The sequence below is a fragment of the Apodemus sylvaticus genome, chromosome 14, assembly GCF_947179515.1.
Source record: "Apodemus sylvaticus chromosome 14, mApoSyl1.1, whole genome shotgun sequence".
Lineage (NCBI taxonomy): Eukaryota > Metazoa > Chordata > Mammalia > Rodentia > Muridae > Apodemus > Apodemus sylvaticus.
The window spans coordinates 29,142,656-29,161,083 of NC_067485.1; the positions used below are offsets into that span (position 1 = coordinate 29,142,656).

The 18,428-nt window shown below is 42.4% G+C and overlaps 1 protein-coding gene across 1 annotated transcript in view; it reads left to right on the forward strand.

Annotated features, from left to right (window-relative positions):
• The window catches only part of Cage1 (cancer antigen 1), a 33,769-nt gene that overhangs the window by 2,082 nt on the left and 13,259 nt on the right, over positions 1-18,428 (forward strand). Inside the window, exons 2-6 of the mRNA XM_052156705.1 lie at positions 2,691-2,942; positions 6,551-6,638; positions 8,317-8,831; positions 10,687-11,715; positions 15,961-16,107. Coding sequence (XP_052012665.1) covers positions 2,832-2,942; positions 6,551-6,638; positions 8,317-8,831; positions 10,687-11,715; positions 15,961-16,107 — 1,890 coding nt within the window. The 5' untranslated portion in view covers positions 2,691-2,831. The remainder of the gene's footprint in view (positions 1-2,690; positions 2,943-6,550; positions 6,639-8,316; positions 8,832-10,686; positions 11,716-15,960; positions 16,108-18,428) is intronic.

Consider the following 18,428-nt stretch of genomic DNA (forward strand, 5'->3'; position numbering starts at 1 on the left):
GGGCCATCTGACTAAAGGTCCGTGGTCAGTGGCTCCCGGGGAAGCCAGTATGCTTTCCAGGGAAAGAAAATTTTATTCCCAAGGTTTTTGAACTTCTTGTTATAAACTGCAATGTTTTTTATTGTACATTGTAGTTTTCTGTCTTATAGAAATAATTGTTTCATTACAGAAAGCAGACTTAATATTTTCCTGGTTTCATTTCTCAGCATATAAATATCAAAGTAGTTTATCTTTGGATGGTATTATGTCAGATAAACACGTCTCATTAATATATGAATTTGCTTTCCTATTTAACAAGTGGTAAAATTATATGTATATCAAAAGAATTGTTTTAAAATAAATTTCTGTATAATTTATTATCAGTAAGTGTTTTATTTGGATTTCTACTTTATATACATGTAAACTTTACAGAGTGAGTAGGAAAAGTTCTAACAGCCCTGAACTAATCTACCGCATTTGATGTAAAAAGAGAAGGGGAAATGTAATTTCCTGTAAATAGGAAAATGAGGGGCTAGAGAGGTGGGTGCAGCTGGTAAAGTGCATACTGCTTACACAAAGGACTGGAGTCTGGTTCCCAGTGCCCAGGTCAAGTGACCCCCCTCTTCCTGTGACTCCAGCTTGAGGGGATCTGACACCACTGGCTTCCCAGGACACGCTGAATCACAAGCACAGACATACAAATACATACACACAGTTACAACTAATAGGAAAGTTAGGCCTGAGAAAGAAGAGAGCTGACATAGGACAGCACTGGCCTGTGTGCAGGAAATACTGAAAAACTGTAGACTCCTTGCTGGGCAAGTACAATGTGTCTATGGAAAGTTAGTCACACACCCTTGCAATAGTGGTTCAGATTAAACAGTAGACAGTGGTGAATTACGAGAGAGCAGTGCAAATAGAACCTCACAGAATGTAAAACTAGATGGAAGCTGTACTGGGGGTGGACTCCACCAGACTGCTCTGTGGGAGTTTCTGGGGGGCATTTTCTTAATTATGTACAGATTGTTGCCGAGGGTCCAGCCCACTGTGGTCTGGGCCATTCCTGGGTTGATGGGTCTGGGTTGTATCTTTTTGTTTTTTTTTTTTATGCCAACAAAAACAAACAAACAAAAAAAATGGTAGATGAGCAAGCCAATAAGCAACGGTCTTTCCCGTTCCTGCTTGAGTTTCTGCCCTGTGTTCCCTCAGTGATGAACTGTGAACAGAAGGATAAGCCATAAGCCCTTCCAAGTCGGTTTTGGCTATGTTTTTTTGTTATAGCAACAGGAAGCAAACTATGGAAGGTTGGAGGAGAGGCACAGGCTCGAGCAGATGGCTGGGATGGAGAAAGCATCCCTTTGTACGGGAGTAGAACTGGGTAAATAATGTGCATATAGTATATGGATGTCTTGGGGACAAACAGGAGAATTTGGATTCTGTGATTGGACCTACATATCCTATCTCCTGACATGTGTATACGAATACAGATAAGGGCTGGAGAGATGGCTCGACTCTTAAGAGATTGCTCTCCCAGAGGTCCTGAGTTCAATTCCCGGCAACTACATGGTGGCTCACAACCATCTGTAATAGGATCCAATGCCCTCTTCTGGTGTGTCTGAAGACAACTACAGTGTACTCATAGACATAAAATTAAAAAAAGAAATCAGAAGTGAGGACAGGAGCTGGAATGAGCACGTGGATTATGGACAAATAATTATAAAGGAAAAACGAGCAGGGTTGGATGACAGTGGCTGTGGGTGATGACATAGGACTCCTAAAATGCCTCCAGTTTTTCGACTTTTGCCTAACATGTTGATAGTAGGCCAAAATAAAAGCAGAAACCGAGGCTGGATATCATGATAGCAGCTCATAATTCCAGCATTCAGAAGGCTGAGGCAGGAGGATTGCCATGAATTTAGGGCAGCCCAGGCTACAGAGAAAGACCATCTCTTAAAAACAAAACAAATTTGAGCCCAACATGTGTGGTGTAGGAAAACCTGTACAATGTTGGATTTGACTTAGTGTGTTGAAATAGCATCAAATAGAAAATTTGTGAAAACTAAAAAGTTTCTGATAGCATTTTGGAAATAGTAGACTTCTTTGCTTTGTAAAACATTATTGGATAGAAGCTACACACATTGGCTTAGTTTTGGACAAATCACTATTTACTGCTATCCTGAGTTGGAAAATGGCATTTTAAAATCTAGAGTAAGCAGGGCGGTGGTGGCACACACCTGTGATCCCAGCACTCTGGGAGGCAGAGGCAAGCGGATTTCTGAGTTCGAGGCCAGCCTGGTCTACAGAGTGAGTTCCAGGACAGCCAGGGCTATACAGAGAAACCTCGTCTCGAAAAAACCAAATCCAAAAAAACCAAAAAAAAAAAAAAAAAAAAAAATCTAGAGTAGTGACCTTTACTTTTTCAAAAAGTTCTTATGTAGATGCCTGCACACCACATGTATACAGCTCCCAGGAAGACCAGAAGAGGTGTCACAGCTCCCAGGACTGGAGTTACAAACCGTTGTGAGCTACAGTGTGGGTGCTGGGAATTGAACTCTGGTCCTCTGAAAAGAGCAGCCAGTGTTCTGAACCTCTGAGCCATCTCTCCAGCCCTCTCATTAGCCTTCTTACTGTAAAAAGGGGTAAGGAAAGTCTTTACACACATGGATTGACACTAAAAATGTGTCTTTCTCTTTTGTTTGCTTGTTTTAAAGAGGCCTTCCGTCATTTAGCAGTTAGAAATACGGACTCTTGGTGGTCATCTCTGGCAGCGCAAAACAAAAAGGAAAGTTATTGCCTTCATCTTCGGTTCCTGTACAATTCGAAGTGAATACTTCCATGAAAATTTAGAAAGTATGTCAGAGTTGGAAACAATGAATGTCAATGGTCCTTCTCAAGACTTCTCCTACTCAGACTCACCCTTCTGTATAGAAGCCAGCTCCTCCTCCTCCTCAGACCTGCTTCAGGTGTGCATCCTATAGTGGTTCATTTGAAGACATAGCCCAGATTGCTCTTATATGAACAATTTACTTTTCAAAATTACGAGGGATAGTAAAAGATCTCTGGTGGACAGGGAAGGAAGGTGCATGCACAGACGGTGTTCTTGGTCTTGGTGTGCAAAGGGTGGAACAGTTTTACAGGCAGTGTTCTAAAAGAGATCCTTTCTGCTCATGGAGTTCCAGGCGTGCAGCTAGGAGACATGGCTGCAACTCAGGCACAGGCAGGATGAGAGCCCACGTGAGGACCTGCCTCCTACCCTAGTGCATCTTCCGCTGTGTCTCTCAGAAGGTGACCAGCTGCCACGCACGACACTGACAGCACCCATCCTGTGTCTTCATGAGAAGTCCTAGTGTCCTCTCCCAGGAAGTAAGGGATCATGATGTCTCAGGGTCCTCAGGAATGCTGGCACTTGTAGCCACTAACAAGAGTATAGGAAAAATAGTAGAACTGTGTTAAGTTGTACCATATTAAGTTGGTATAAAAAAATGGACAAATAATGAAAAATTCATGTGGTCCAGAGTATAAACTGGCAGAGGCTTCCTAAAGAGCTTGTTTAATGTTAAGGATCTAACATAAACTACAATTTAAAAGCCTATAAGTAGACAATGTTTAAAAAGCTACTTAAGGCATTATCCATAATGGGGTAGTGAGATGGCTTAGCAGGCAAGGGCACCCACAGCCAAGCCTGACAGCCTGACTAATCTCCAGGCCTAAGCAGGAGAAGGGAGCTGCGTCCCTGCAGCTGTCCTGTGAACACCAGGCAAGTCCCTCAGCACACGCATGTCCACACGCATGCACACGAAAATAACTAAATATAATTTTAAACGCTGGGTAGTGGTGGCACATGCCTTTAATCCCAGCAGTTGGGAAGCAGAAGCTGGCAGATTTCTGAGTTTGAGGCCAGCCTGGTCTACAAAGTGAGTTCCAGGAGAGCCAGGGCTATGCAAAGAAACCCTATCTCAAAAAACAAAAAAAAAAATTATCCATAAAGTCTTTCATGGATTAAAAGAGCTAATCTATAAATTAAAAAGATAATCCACATAATGCATAATTTCAAATTGCATTAGAAACATTTTTTGAGTGGGACATAGTTAAATTATTTTATAGAATACAGTAGTAAGTTATTTTATGGGTGAGGCCTTATATACTGCAGATATATACTGACAGAGAAATGGTCACACTGGCCAGGTGGTGGGTGGCACATAGCTGTAATCCTAACATCATGGTTGTAAACTCAGGAGGACCCTAAATTTGAGGTCAACCTGGGCTGCACAGCAAAGCCCTGTCTCAAAAAGCACTTTTAAATACTTGTTTTATTAATTTATGTGCATGTGTCTGTGTGCAAGTATAGCTATCCCACGGAGATCAGAAAAGAGCACCTGATCCCCTGGACTGGAGTTAGAAGCAGCTGTGAGCTGCCCAGTGTGAGCAGTGGGAGCTGGACTGGGTGGACTGGAAAAGCGGCACGTGATCTTAATCAGTGACTAAGCCATCTTTCCAGCCCCTCGATTTTTTTTAAAGGAAAAAGAAAAATGACCATATTGTCTTTTCAATGTACTAAATAGCCCACCACCATGGAGCTTTTAATATAATGGTTATCAATGTTTATATAATCTCTTTATATAATGTTCAGCATTTTTAAAAAGTTATTTACTTTATGTGTATGGGTCTCTTACCTACAAATATGTCTATTTATAATGTTATTTTTTATATTTTTCAAAATTAAAAAAAAATGAGTCATGGTCTAGTGTTAATCAGAGTCCAGTACTATATATTGTTCTATGTTCTCACAAAATGAATGGTTTAAATTTTATAAGAAGCTCTCCTGGTTGACGAGATGGGCTCAGACTGTAGGCTGATGACTGCTTTTACAGAGGACCTGAGTGTTCTGTCCTTGGCATCCTCCTCTGGTGACATCCTCCTCTGGTGACTCCAGGTCCAGATGCCCTCTGTTAGCCTCCTCAGACCCAGTACTCATGCGGATACTCCTCCTGCCCCCTCCCATGTATTCTTTAAATTATAAACACATATTTTAAAGAATAGGAATACCTGGGCATGAGACCCATGCCTTTAACCCCAGCACTCTCGAGGTAGAGGCAGGCGGATCTCTGGGAGTTTAAGACCAGAGGTCCATTGTGAGACCCTGTCTCAAACAAAGAGATGGGAAAGATGGATCAGCTGCTAAGAGAGCTGACTGTTCAATTCTAACATCCACATGGTTGCTCATAACTGTTTGGAACCCCAGTTTCAGGGAATCCAGTACCACCACCTCTGGCCTTCACAGGCACTGAACACTCATGTGATGCACAGACATGCATGTAGGCAAAACACCCATAAAAAGAAAGGGAGTTTTAGAAAGAATAGTAATACAGAGAAAACTAGAGCTCAGAATTATCCATAAAGGTTTTTGAGAATCAGGATCCCAAGAGCACTGCGTGAAACACAGTCTGAAGGCGTGTCATGGCCCTGTTTGGTTCTTGGTGACTGTCAGTCTCGGTAGGAGAAACAACTTGAGTAAGGAGCTGTTTATAAGCTGGGTTTTAGTTTGTATTGGATGGGGGCAACTCTGAGAGATTATTATTGAATAGAGGTTTAATATCATTATTGAATAGTAGTAGGATTTTAAGACTATATTCCAAGCTGGGTGGTGGTGGTGCATGCCTGTAATCCCAGCACTCTGAGAGGCAGAGGCAGGTGGATTTCTGAGTTCAAGGCCAGCCTGGTCTACAGAGTGAGTTCCAGGACAGCCAGGGCTACGCAGAGAAACTCTGTCTCCAAAAAACCAAATCAAAAAAACAAAAACAAAAACAAAAACAAAACAAAACAAAAACAACAACAACAAAAAGACTATATTCCTTGGCTTTTGAGACCAGTTTTCCCTCTGCTGCTCAAGCTGGCCTGCTTCTATGTAGTAGGGCATCATTTAGATCCACATAAGTGAGAAACCAAGTTTTTTTCTTCAAAAAAAAATTACACTGGGTCATCTGGAGTACTTGGCCTGGCAGAAGCAGCAAGAGATTGTTACTCCAAACAAGGTGGGAGGAAGGAATCACCTTCCTAAAGCTGTCCTCCAACATCCACCCTGGTCACATCACGTCACGTGTGTACATCCCAGGATCATAGGAATAGAGAAAAAATAATTACCCATCTGGGCCTGATTGTTCACAAGTCTCATCCCAGCACTTGTGAGTGCGAGGTCAGAGGATGTCATGGTTGAAGCCTGTGGTGCACATGAGTTTCAGGAAAATCTGAAAGTAATTTTGAGTGAAACCCAGTCTCTGAAAGCTACCCCCAAAAATTATCACCAAGAGATATAAAAATCCCCCATCTGTCCCTGTGATTAGAGATATATAATCTCACTTTTTAAAAAACACTAACAGATGATTTGTCACTTAATGCGACCAATCTGCGAGTGATTTAGAGAGCTAAAAATGTAGTGGGAAATGTACTAAAATGCATACTGTGCTTGTAAAACAAAAATATCACAAGAAACTGCATAGCAAATTATGTACTCCTTTAGAAGAAGCTAATGTTTTCTTGAAATGTTAATAATGCTTTTTAATTTATTACACAGAATGAAACAAAGAATGTAAAAAGGAGAAATGAGTCTACACACACATTCTCTGAAGACATTTATAGCACAGAAGGCAGTTTGTTAGGTGGTGAGTATCCCTTTGCTGAAATATACAGAAACTGTGTATCCTGTGGTAATACTAGCCAGGTAATGAGATAAGCACTTTATACATGCTATTACAGTAAACCCACAGGTAATCCTATGAGAAGGTGGAGTTTTCTTTTTCTAAAATAAGAGTCATTTATTTCCATTTTGCATTAAGGATCTGATTTAGGAGTTTGCATTTAGGATCTGATGGTTAAGGAGTCCACTTAACCGTCAAAACTGCATGTGGTGATTTGAATGACAATGGCCCCTATTAGGAGTGGCACTATTAAAAGATGTGGTCTTGTTGCGGTAGGTGTGGCCTTGTTGGATGAAGTGGTCACTTCTGTCACCTGCAACCCCATAATTGAGGATTGCAGGTATACATGGTCTGTTTCGGTTTCTTTTCCATTTGTTGTGATAAAATACCCTGCCTAGCCTGAGCAGGGCCGTGAGTTCCTTTAATCCCAGCACTCAGGAGGCAAGAGACAGTGGGATCTGTGTGTGTGTGTTTGAGACCAGCCTGGTCTTTACAGCCAGTTCTAGGCCAGCCAAGATTTAAACAAGAATAAATAAACAAAACAACCCTGACAAAAGCCACTTATCAGACAAAGGGTTTAATTTAGTGCGCAGTTCAAGGTCCAGTGGGAAGTTCAAAGACGCAGGACCTGGAGGCAGACAGCCTTGCACCTGCACCAGGAGAGCAGTAAATGCTTTCTCTGTGGTGCTCAGTTCGTTCTCTTTCTTCACACACCCCAGATCCCTGCCCAGGGAAAGATCTCCCTAGAATTAAGATGAATCTTTCTTCATCAGTTAAAATAATCGAGATACTCCCAGATAGACATGCAGAGACCCATCTCCCAGGTGATCTAAAAGCACAACCACACACAAAATTTATTAATTTTAAAATATTAAAATATTTGGTTTTTTCAAGACAGGATTTCTCTGTATAGCCCTGGCTGTCCTGGAACTCACTCTGTAGACCAGGCTGGCCTCAAACTCAGAAATCCGCCTGCCTTGAACTAAAGTAATTTAATCAATTGGCTATGATGGCTGTCCAATAAGCCCTGGGGATTTGCCTCTTTAGTACTGTAACCTTATAAAGATTAAACACACTTATGTATTTGCAATTATGTATATTGTTTTGTGTGTGAATGTTTTGTCTGCATGTATCTCTGTACACCAGGTGCAGCAGTTCCCTCAGAGGCCAGAAGAGGGTGTGTCTGCTCCCCTGGGACTAGAGAGCTGTGGGCTGTCATGAGGTTGCTAGGGATCAAACCTAAGTGGAGCGAGGTGCACACATCCGTAATCCTAGCCTCTGGAGGTAAAGGCAGGAGGATCATGAGTTTAAGGCTGTCTTGAGCTAAATAGAAGATGCTATATTAAAAAAGAGAAAAGTTGTTTTGTTTGAAATATCCTGTAATTCTTTTTTTTTTTTTCCGAGACAGGATTTCTCTGCATAGCCTTGGCTGTCCTGGTACTCACTTGGTAGACCAGGCTGGCCTCGAACTCAGAAATCTGCCTGCCTCTGCCTCCCATAGTGCTGGGATTACAGGTGTACGCCACCACCGCCCGGCTTATATCCTGTAATTCTTAAATGATGTCATCATTATTTTTAAGTATGACTGTAACCGTTGTTCCACACATTTAAGGTAACTCATTATCTTTCTTTTTATAATAAGATATCAACCTTGAGAATTACCCAGAGAGTGCGCAGAATAAACCAGCTAACACTAGGGTTTCTTCCTTGAGACAATTTGAACCCATTTGCAAATTTCACTGGATAGAAGCATTTAATGAGGAAACAACAGTTCAAGACCTGAGGGGGGCGTTTTCTTACGCGGAGAAGCCAGAGTTGCAACGGCAGGTGTACAGTGATACAGCAGATGCCAGCGAAAAGCCAGATCCACTTAAGGAAGAGAGTTCAGTGGGAAGCAGCATTTCTGAAAATAAAGACGAACTTGTTCTTGAGCACGTGAGGAAATCTCCTAGAAGTCTGTGTCTAAACTACTACAGAGGAGAGCCACTCACGGAAACACCATTCGTGAGAAGTGCCGTTGTAGATGTCGCCCTCAACACCAGTCAGCCTCAAAGCTTTCTTGGTAAAGAAAATGTCCGTAGAAATGGTGAAAATTTGTCTGATAGTGAGAATTGCTTCGACCAGCTTGACTTGAGAGCTGTTTATAAAGCAGAGGAGGTAAGCTTGACGGCTGAGGTCATTAAATCCCGACAGCTAAAGGATGCGGGCGTGTTTATACTGTTTGAAAACACAGAATCCGTGATGTTTCCGAATAGTATTAAATCATGAGATCAGTACAAGGGACTTTGCTCCCCTGGGGAATCTTAACCAATCAAATGCAAGTTTTCCTAATTAATGAGATATATTTGCTAATCCATTGGAGATTAGCTCTACCAAATATGTGTGTGTGTGTGGGGGGGGGTTCCCTCTAAGGATTCTGACTCACTATCCTGAATTCCTCAATATTTATTTGCATGGCATAGTAAACATGGTGACATAATTATAACCCATTTTTTAATGTGAGTTATACCAAACCAGCTGGGACTCAAGAGCAGTCCTGGAGGCAGAGGTTGAGAAAGGGGATTGGACAGAGGTGTTTGTTAACTATGTGACAAAACAAGCTAAAGATGTTTCTGTCTTGTTGGACTTCTTTGAACAAGAAAAACTGAACTTGTCTTAGGTTTTGTTGGTTGTGGTCACATGAGTGATATCCTAAAAGCACTGGCATCATCAACAATAAAGTCTATGGATTCTCTAGACAACTACAGCAAAGAGTTTAATTCAACAGTAGTGTAAATAGTCCCTTGTTCTATGAGAGTTTCATAAGAAAAGGTATTACTCATCGGTCTATGATTATGGGAAGGTTTCCCCCCTCCCCGTTTTTTTGGAAATTAGATGTCAGTATTTGAAAGAGAACTTAACTTACCCATGTTGATTTCTAGAAACCAGCATTTCAGAGATTTGGGTTTCTTAGGATTGCTTATTTCTCCATCACATTTAGTATTTTTTCTCAGTAGTCAATAGGTACTCTTGAGAATCTGTTGTGTACTAGAACAGGCTATGTAATGGTTATATAATGTTAAAACCAAACAAGAAAAGCACATGGCTCTTGTCTTCATAAAAATAACATCCTAGTCAGAGATACAGAGATTAGCAAATAATCCCACAGATGAATGCACTTGACTCCTAGAACTATACAGAATGGGATGGTTGCCTCTGCTGAGGGTTCTTCTCCAGGCAGAGGGTTTGGGGAAGCTTCCTTGAGATAGCTCTGATGGGTGAAGAGAGGTCTATTGTGCAACTGTGTTCATTCCACGAACAAGAAGCAGTTCAGATGAGCTCTCTGTACTTTCGTGACCTGTGATACCTACTAGGACATCAAGGACACCAGGTGCTCAGGAAGCACAGGGCTTTGGGGAGCAGAGGCTATGGTAGAAGATGACGGTAGGGTTGGGGTGAGTAGGTAAGCTGTCTAGAGCAGTTAGCAGGACCTTGGAAACCTTACTTGGATAATGGATTATCCCAGGGTACCATTCACTAAGCCATGAAAAGCCAGGGGTTCAATATCTCTAAATTGATATAATAGCAATTTACAAAGGGGGTTTGATGCCATATTCATTTCAGTGTTCTATGCCATAGTTATGCAGTCTTTTGTTACATACACACCCGTACCAACCATGTATTGTGGGCATATAGTCAGTCCTGAAGTATGCCTGCTGTTCTCATGTCCATAGGAATCAGCATGGGGGAAGTATTTTTATGGGAAATCTTAACTCAAAAGTCCTTACAGTCTATAATAATTAGTATGTGTGTTTAAAATTGATTTTGAAATCAGAGAAAGCCCCATATATGTGACCAGGGAGTTTGCACAATGGAAGATGGTAACAGTCCAAAAAGAACCTTTCTTTAAGGACCTTTCTTTAAGTAAGATGCACGTCTAACTTACGCCCCCTGCTTGTGCTCTGCCATCTCATCGGCTGTTCCATTCAGTTGTCTGCTTGCTCACATTTATTTTATTTCCTATAATTTACAGCCCGAAGTTTCTTCAAAAGGAATACAGAATTCTGGGGAGATTTCTGAAATAACAGTTAGTCACCAGGAGGAAGTCACAGAAGACGACGGCGTCGACAGCCTAGCCATTACCTCACCATGGTCTCCGGCTGGCATCTTCAAGGGAAGTAGATCTCAGGAAACCTTCCTGATGCCTGACAGGGAGCTAGGCTTTGAAAGCCTGGAGCCCCTGGAAGAGGACATGGCTTTAAATGAAGCCTTGCAGAAATTAAAACAGACTAACAAAAAACAGGAACTGCAGATTCAAGATCTCCACGGGAGGAACTTAACCTTAGAAAGTAGGGTGCAAGAACTACAGACAAAAGTCACGAAGCAGCACGTGCTGGTGGACATCATAAACAAACTAAAGGTCAATATTGAGGAGTTAATCAATGACAAGTACAACGTAATCCTAGAGAAGAATGACATCAACAAGAAACTTCAGGATCTGCAGGAGGCTTCGGCTAACACCAAAAAGCACCTTCAGGAATCCAAGAAAGACAAGGAGAGCCTACAGCTCCAGGTGAAAAAGATTAAGGTCCATTATGTCCGCTTACAGGAAAGGTACATTGACGAGATACAACAGAAAAACAGATCGGTCAGTCAGTGCCTGGAGATAGAGAAGACCTTAAGCAAGAAAGACGAAGAGCTCCAGAGACTCCAGCACCACAAAGGAGAGTTGGAGAAGGCCACCAGCTCCGCCCTGGACTTGTTGAAGAGGGAGAAGGAGATCCGGGAACAAGAGTTCCTGTCTTTTCAGGAGGAATTCCAGAGGCGGGAAAAGGAAAACCAGAAAGAGAGGCGGAAATTGAAGTCGAGAGTTGAGAAGCTGGTTGCTCAGGTGAAGAGCTTGCTGCTCGCCTGTGAGAGCGAGAGAGCTCAAACCTCGGCGCTCCAGCGGCAGGTCAACGAGCTGAAGCTGGAGAACTTAGAACTCAGGCAGCAGACTGCGAAGAGGGAGGCCCTGGCGAAGGAGCGGCTGGAGGAAGCGGCCGAGCCAGACGTCACCCAGGTACTGAGGCAGATGCTGAATCCTAACACAGTTCCCAAAGGTTCCCGCGGCCTAGTGACGGACACGTAGACTGGACACTCAGACATAGCGTTTGTTTGTAGGAAGAATTATTTTCAAAAGAGGGCAACAGAAAGGAAGTGTGGCACGGGCTTAGGGACGCTTCTCCTGGTTGCCAGATGCTCGCCTTAAAGAACAGTAATTCTTGGCTCCTTGTGATGACTTTGGCAGAGGTGATGATTTACATGGGTACCCATGACCAATGTCTAGAAGGTTCTTTTGAATGAGGATTACTTTTTTCTTTTTCTTCTCTTTTTTTGGTTTGGTTTGGTTTGGTTTGGTTGGGAAGTGTGGGACCTGTTTGGTTTATTTAGCCAGCTGCCAGAGGAGTTTTGAAGTGTGGTTCCAAATCTGATTTAGCAGTAAACAAAATAAGATTGCTCTTTTCCTTACAAAGTAAAACGTGTGCTAGAGCAGATATCAGAAGTATAAAGCACTGAAAACAGCATTAGACCCTTTTGTCAAGACATTTGGTGTAACCACATTTTTCAAAATGTCATTCTACAGCTTTGGTTTGTTTGTTTAGGCAAAGTACCTGAAAGCACCTCCAGGAAGGGGTAATTTTCTGTTACCTGTTCTGTCTCCCCCTCTAGTATATGAATATTAGCTAAGTAGAGTGAAATTTATTTTGGTTAGCTTATCTGCTTGTGGCAGGGTCTTGCCATGTAGCCCAGGCTGGCCTGAAACGATGCAGCCAAATGAAGGCAGACCTGTCAGCTGTGGGGGTGGTATACGCCAGTGGACACCTTGCTGAAGAAAAGAGCAAGCCAGTTTGAGCTAGAAAATTGGACAGATCTAACTAACTATAGTGCTTATTATTTAATAGTTGGTTGGTTTTTAGATGGTCTTAATATGTGTGTTACCGCCACATGTATCATGGCTGGCCTCCAATTCCCGGTGGCCCTGCCTTCCAAGTAGGGCTATTTAGGCACATGCCACTGCCCGCTAATGATTATTTTTTCCTGTTGTAGTAACCTGGATGGACCTGGTACATTGTCTTGGAAGTCTCATGGAGTGTTTTTATCATCCTTATGTTATTTGAAAGTAAATCTAGTTGGGCAGTGGTGGTGCATGTCTTTAGTCCCAGCACTTGGGAGGCAGAGGCAGGCAGATTTCTGAGTTCAAGGCCAGCCTGGTCTACAGAGTGAGTTCCAGGTTCCAGGACAGCCAGAGCTATACAGAGAAACCCTGTCTCAAAAAAAAAAAAAAAAAAAAAAAAAAAAAAAAAAAGAAAAAGAAAAAGAAAAAAAAAGAAAAGAAAAAAAGAAAAGCAAAAAAAAGAAAAGAAAAGAAAAAATAAATCTAGTTTTTATTTTTAGGAAAATTCTGTTGTTGTCTTAGTTTTTAAAAAAAATCAAAACCAAAACACTAAAAAGCTCTCTAAGGATCACCTAGACGTGTGGCATGGCCTGGAGGGTTGTATAGACTAGCCAGGCTGTGCTTGGGGCACACAGTTCTAGCAAGACCCCAGGGGATGTAGAGGGTGCTATCCCAGGGGCCACTTTTCAGAGCAACTGACTTTAGCAGAGGCCTTGAGTTTAGCTCCTCCCAATCCATGGAAACTTTCCAGATAGTTTAGTACAGAGGTTTAACATGACATAGTTTTTTCCCCTTAGTTTTCTTGTTAAGAAGTTAAATTCTAGATGGGCAGTGGTAGACAGGCCTTTAATTCCAGCACTTGGGGGGACAGAAGTGCGAGGACAGCCTGGTCTACAGAGTGAATTCCAGGACAGCAAGTGCTACACTGAGAGTCCCTGTCAGGGGCAATGGGGGTGGGGGTGGGATAGGAAAAGAAAAAGTAAAGTTCTCCTAGTCTAATCCTGACCAAAGAATTTTTTTTAACCTTTTACAAATTCACAGTCTTATTGCTCTTTCTTTACTGTAGGTCCATATTCTCAAAATATGGTCTGAAAGCATCTATGACATCAACAGTAGTTTTATAGTGATACTAGGACATTACTGATGTGGTAGAGCAGTACTTCTGCCTTCCATCTCTGCAGCTTTGGTGCTCCCAATAGTCCTCCTAGAGCAGAGCATCAGAGCCTCTGTGATGAGGGCCCCAGTGGAAAACCAGTGGCACTCACGGGTTCTGATGGCCACAGGCTCTGATGGCCACGGGTTCTGATGGCCACAGGCTCAGATGGCCCTGGTCTTCAGATCTGTATCCGCCACTCCTTCCTCCTCCTCCCACCCTCCCTCCAGTTAGTTAGTTTTTGTTTTTTGAAATGTGGTTTTATTATGTAACCTAGGCTGGCTTCCGATTTGTAGTAATCTTCCTGCTTTAGTCTCCGGTCTGCTAAGATTCCAGGTGTGAGCCACCATGCCTTGCCTGGTGGCATCTCTTATAAGTAAGTCACAAGCTGTGTGAGAAACAAGGTTTGGGACTGGCAAGATAACTATGTGGGTACAAGCACTTGCCATCAAGATCGAGAATCTGAGTCAAGTGACTGAAATCCACATGGTTGAAACAAAAATCTGACTCCAAAAAAACCTGTTATGTGACCCCCCCCCCCACATGTGCTGCATGTACAAAATGAAATGTAATGTAATAAATAATAAGGATATTCTTATTCACTTAAGAGATATGAAGAGTATTCTTTTTGTTTATTTTCAAGTCAGGGTTTCTCTATGTAGCTCTGGCTGTCCTAGAACTTGATCTGTAGATTAGGTTGGCCTTGAATTCACAGAAATCCACATGCCTCTGCTTCCCAGTGCTTGGGTTAAAGGTGTTTAGCACCACTGCCAGGCTGAAGAGTGTTCCTAAAAGGGACAATTGGTTTGAAAGTGGCTCAGAGTCTGGAATTTGTGTGGTATAATGAATATGTCTATAACTAAGCTAATGGCATGGAACACAAGCTTATAATCTTAAGACATTTGGGGTCTGAAGTAGAAGGATCCCAAGCCTTGGCAACATTCTCTTAAAAATTTAAGGAATGAACAGAGGCAGATAATTGGTGCAGAATTTGCTGTATGTGTGGGAATACCAGTTTTAAGAGATATCCTCTCTCAAAAGAAATTATTGCTTTTCCTAAGTATATGGTATTTTAGAAGCTCTGTGGCATGTGGTAATGTAATTGCCCTCCTGGTTGATGGACTGTGTACTAGTCACTGCTCTACTGCTGTGAAGAGACATCCTGACCAAGGCAGCTCTTTTAAAAGAAAGGCTTTAATACGGACCTGCTTACAGTTTCAGAGGTTGAGTCCATTATCATCATGTCGGGGAGCAGAGCAGCATGCAGGCAGTTACTGAAGAAATAGCTGAGAGTTACTTCATGATCTGTAGACCAAAGAAGAGACTCAGAGCCTGACATGAGATTTTGAAACCTCAAAGTCCACCGCCCTCAGTGATATACTTCCTCCAACAAAGCCATACCTACTACAAGTCCACACCCCCTAATCCTTCTAATCCTTTCAAAAGAGTTCCACTCCCTGATGACCAAGCATTTGAATAAATGAGCCTATATGGGGGGTGGCATTCTTACTCAAACCACCACAGGATATGTGACATATGAGAATCCTGCTGTTTATTTCAACTATTGAATTAAAATTAGTTACAAATGAGCCAGGATTCTTGCTGTGCTAAGCACAATTAAGACCCGGGGAGTCTGAGACCCAGTACCAACCCCCAAAAGCACAAAACCAAGAAAACTGCTCCTCCACTAATATTTTTATTTTAGAAAATATAATTTTAATAAAAGGTCTATTTATGTTGAGACATAATAGATTGTTAGCCTAATGAATTAGTAAACAAATGCTCAAAAGTGTTGTTACAATTTCTTTTTCTTTTTTTTTTTTTTGTTTTGTTTTGTTTTTTTGGATTTGGTTTTTTAGAGACAGGGTTTCTCTGTGTAGCCCTGGCTGTGCTGGAACTCATGCTGTAGACCAGGCTGGCCTTGAACTCAGAAATCCACCTGCCTCTGCCTCCCAGAGTGTTGGGATCACAGGCATTCGCCACCACCACCCGGCCCCTGTTACAATTTCTAATGTAACAAATCTGATCTTCAATGATTTTTTTCAAAGTGTGCTTTGTTTTTATCAACAGACTTTTAAGAGTATAAAGGTCCCATGGGGAAATGCTTCAGAAGCATTGCTCAGAGATTTAAGCATAGTGTTTTATCAGTGTTTTGTTTAAACACTAACTTGGGTCCTTTGACTTTATGGTGATAAATCTGAATTGTGTACATGCAGGATACAAAGGGGGCACACTGTAATTTGTTCCTGAATTGCTCATCTTGTAAAGAAAACCTGGAGCTCCAGCCAATGAAGAGAACTTCTCCACTGACCTCTAGAATTCACAGCCTTTTGGCCCTGACAATAGGACTTCTCACTTGTCAGGTAAAATAACTAAACAAAATAAAGATATCATATTCTTCAGTTGGAGTGAACTGAGAGAGGCTATGAAAGGTAGCAGAGTTGAGTCACAGGAGAAGAAAAGAGAACCAGACCTCTAGCTACCCAGCCCTCCCTGCTCCCCGGGCTTTGAGCTGTTTTCTCTTGATGTCCAGTACTAACAGGTGAATGCAGTCAGATGGCATGGTACTGAGGTAAGGACTAAGGAGAGTAACCAGCCATCTAAGACTTCCTGTTTCCAGAGCAGTCGGCCCTTTATTCTGAGCCAGTCTGCTCTTAGTGAGTGTTCACATTAATGAGTTGTTTGCCTAATTAAAACCTAGTTGGGGGCAGCAACTGTATACATGGGTAGAATGAACAATGAAGTAATGGTGTTCGAGAAGTGGCTCAGGAGTTAAGAGTGACCCTATCCCACAGAACCCAGGTTCAAGTCCCAGCATCCACATGGAGATTCTGAACCGCCTATGATTTCAGTCCCAGAGGATCTAACTGCTCTCCTGGCCTTTGTGGGCATCTGACATACACACAGGCAAAACACTCATATATCCATAGGTTGAATAAGTGAATAATTTTTAAATGAAGTATTAATGAGCTCAAATCCTGACCTTACATATGGTGGCTGTGTGACTTGTTCAAGGAACACAACGTTTCTCAGGTGGTTTCCTTAATAGGGGTCCCCACTTGCTTCTATCCTGGGTAGCAAACTGCATTCAACAAAAAATTATACGAAAGGGTGTACACTTGCTAGGTTGTCCAATGAGCTTTTTCTTTTGTTGTACACTTCTTCCGTTGGAAACACAATCTTCCAAACGGGAATCTGAGGGCATGGCTTGTTGTGTTTGGAGTTTTTGTTTGTTTTATTTATTTGTTTGTTTTGAGACAGGGTTTCCCTGTGTAGCCCTAGTTGTCCTAGAACTCACTGTGTAGACCAGACTGCCCAGAACTCAAAAGATCCACCTGGCTCTGCCTCCCAAGTGCTGGGATTAAAGGCGTGTGCCACCACTGTCTGGCACTGCCATTTTTGTTGTTGTTGTTGTTGTTGTTGTTTTTTAAGATTTATTTAGCCTGGCAGTGGTGGCACACTTCTTTAATCCCAGCACTCAGGGAGGCAGAGGCAGGCGGATTTCTGAGTTTGAGGCCAGCCTGGTCTACAGAGTGAGTTCTAGGACAGCCAGGGCTACACAGAGAAACCCTGTCACCTTAAAAAAAAAAAGATTTATTTTATTTATTTATTGTATCTAAGTACACTGTAGCTGTCTTCAGATACCCCAGAAGAGGGCATCAGATCAGATCTCATTACAGATGGCTGTGAGGCATCATGTGGTTGCTAGGATTTGAACTCAGGACCTTTGGAAAAGCAGTCAGTGCTCTTAACCCCTGAGCCATCTCTCCAGCCCTGCCATGTTTTTAATAGAAGAGAGAAACCTTTGTCTCATGTACCTAAAAGCTGTTGACCATTAGGATTTGCTGAGTGTGAGATAGCACGCCAAGTCTTTGGTGTGCAGGTCACAGATCACAAAGCTATGGCCCACAAACACATAATACTGTTTTAAAAGGATCGCATTAAATGTGGTGCAGACCCTTCTTGGTACCTAGCTTTTTCATCCCATCCTTCCAGTCATGTACAGTAGTTGCTTAGACTCCCTGATCCCCCCCCCCCTTGGCTACTGTTTTTTTTTTCCTCAGTCCCCTTTGTTGGCTGCCAGATGCTTTGATGGCAGTGTGTCACCAGCCTTCTCAGTGGGTCCCACCCCCCCCCACCTTAAACAACTTCTTCCCGTTTGCCTGTTCTGTGTCTCCCACTCCACTGATGTGTTCTGTACCCGATGCAGACTCAAGCCCATAATCTCACAAGTATTTGCTGACTTCCTGACCATCCCTGGAGGCATCCACATTTTCTGTCCCTGCTATGTTCCGGTCAGCCTTGCATCATTCTTTGCCTTATAGACATTGAACTCAGAAAAACAAGGCAAGCGTTGCAAGAGCTGACCTTCTTGTCCCAAGTTTCACAGATAAGCATCAGAGTGCAAACACAAACCGTTACACATCAGACCTCTAGGCTATCCTGCTACAATTACCTTCATCCTGGCTACTCTCCAACTACCTAGTTGTATATTGTTCAGGATATCTGGCCTTTCTAGTGTGTCAGAGGTACCAATTTATCTAAAGTTTGCATATGTAAACTGGCCAGGCTAAAGAGCAATGTACATGTGAATATATAAGCATGCATTTATCATAGATGAGGAATAACAGTACACTACCCACTCCCAATAGCAATCTATGTACATGTCTGAATCCACATGCTA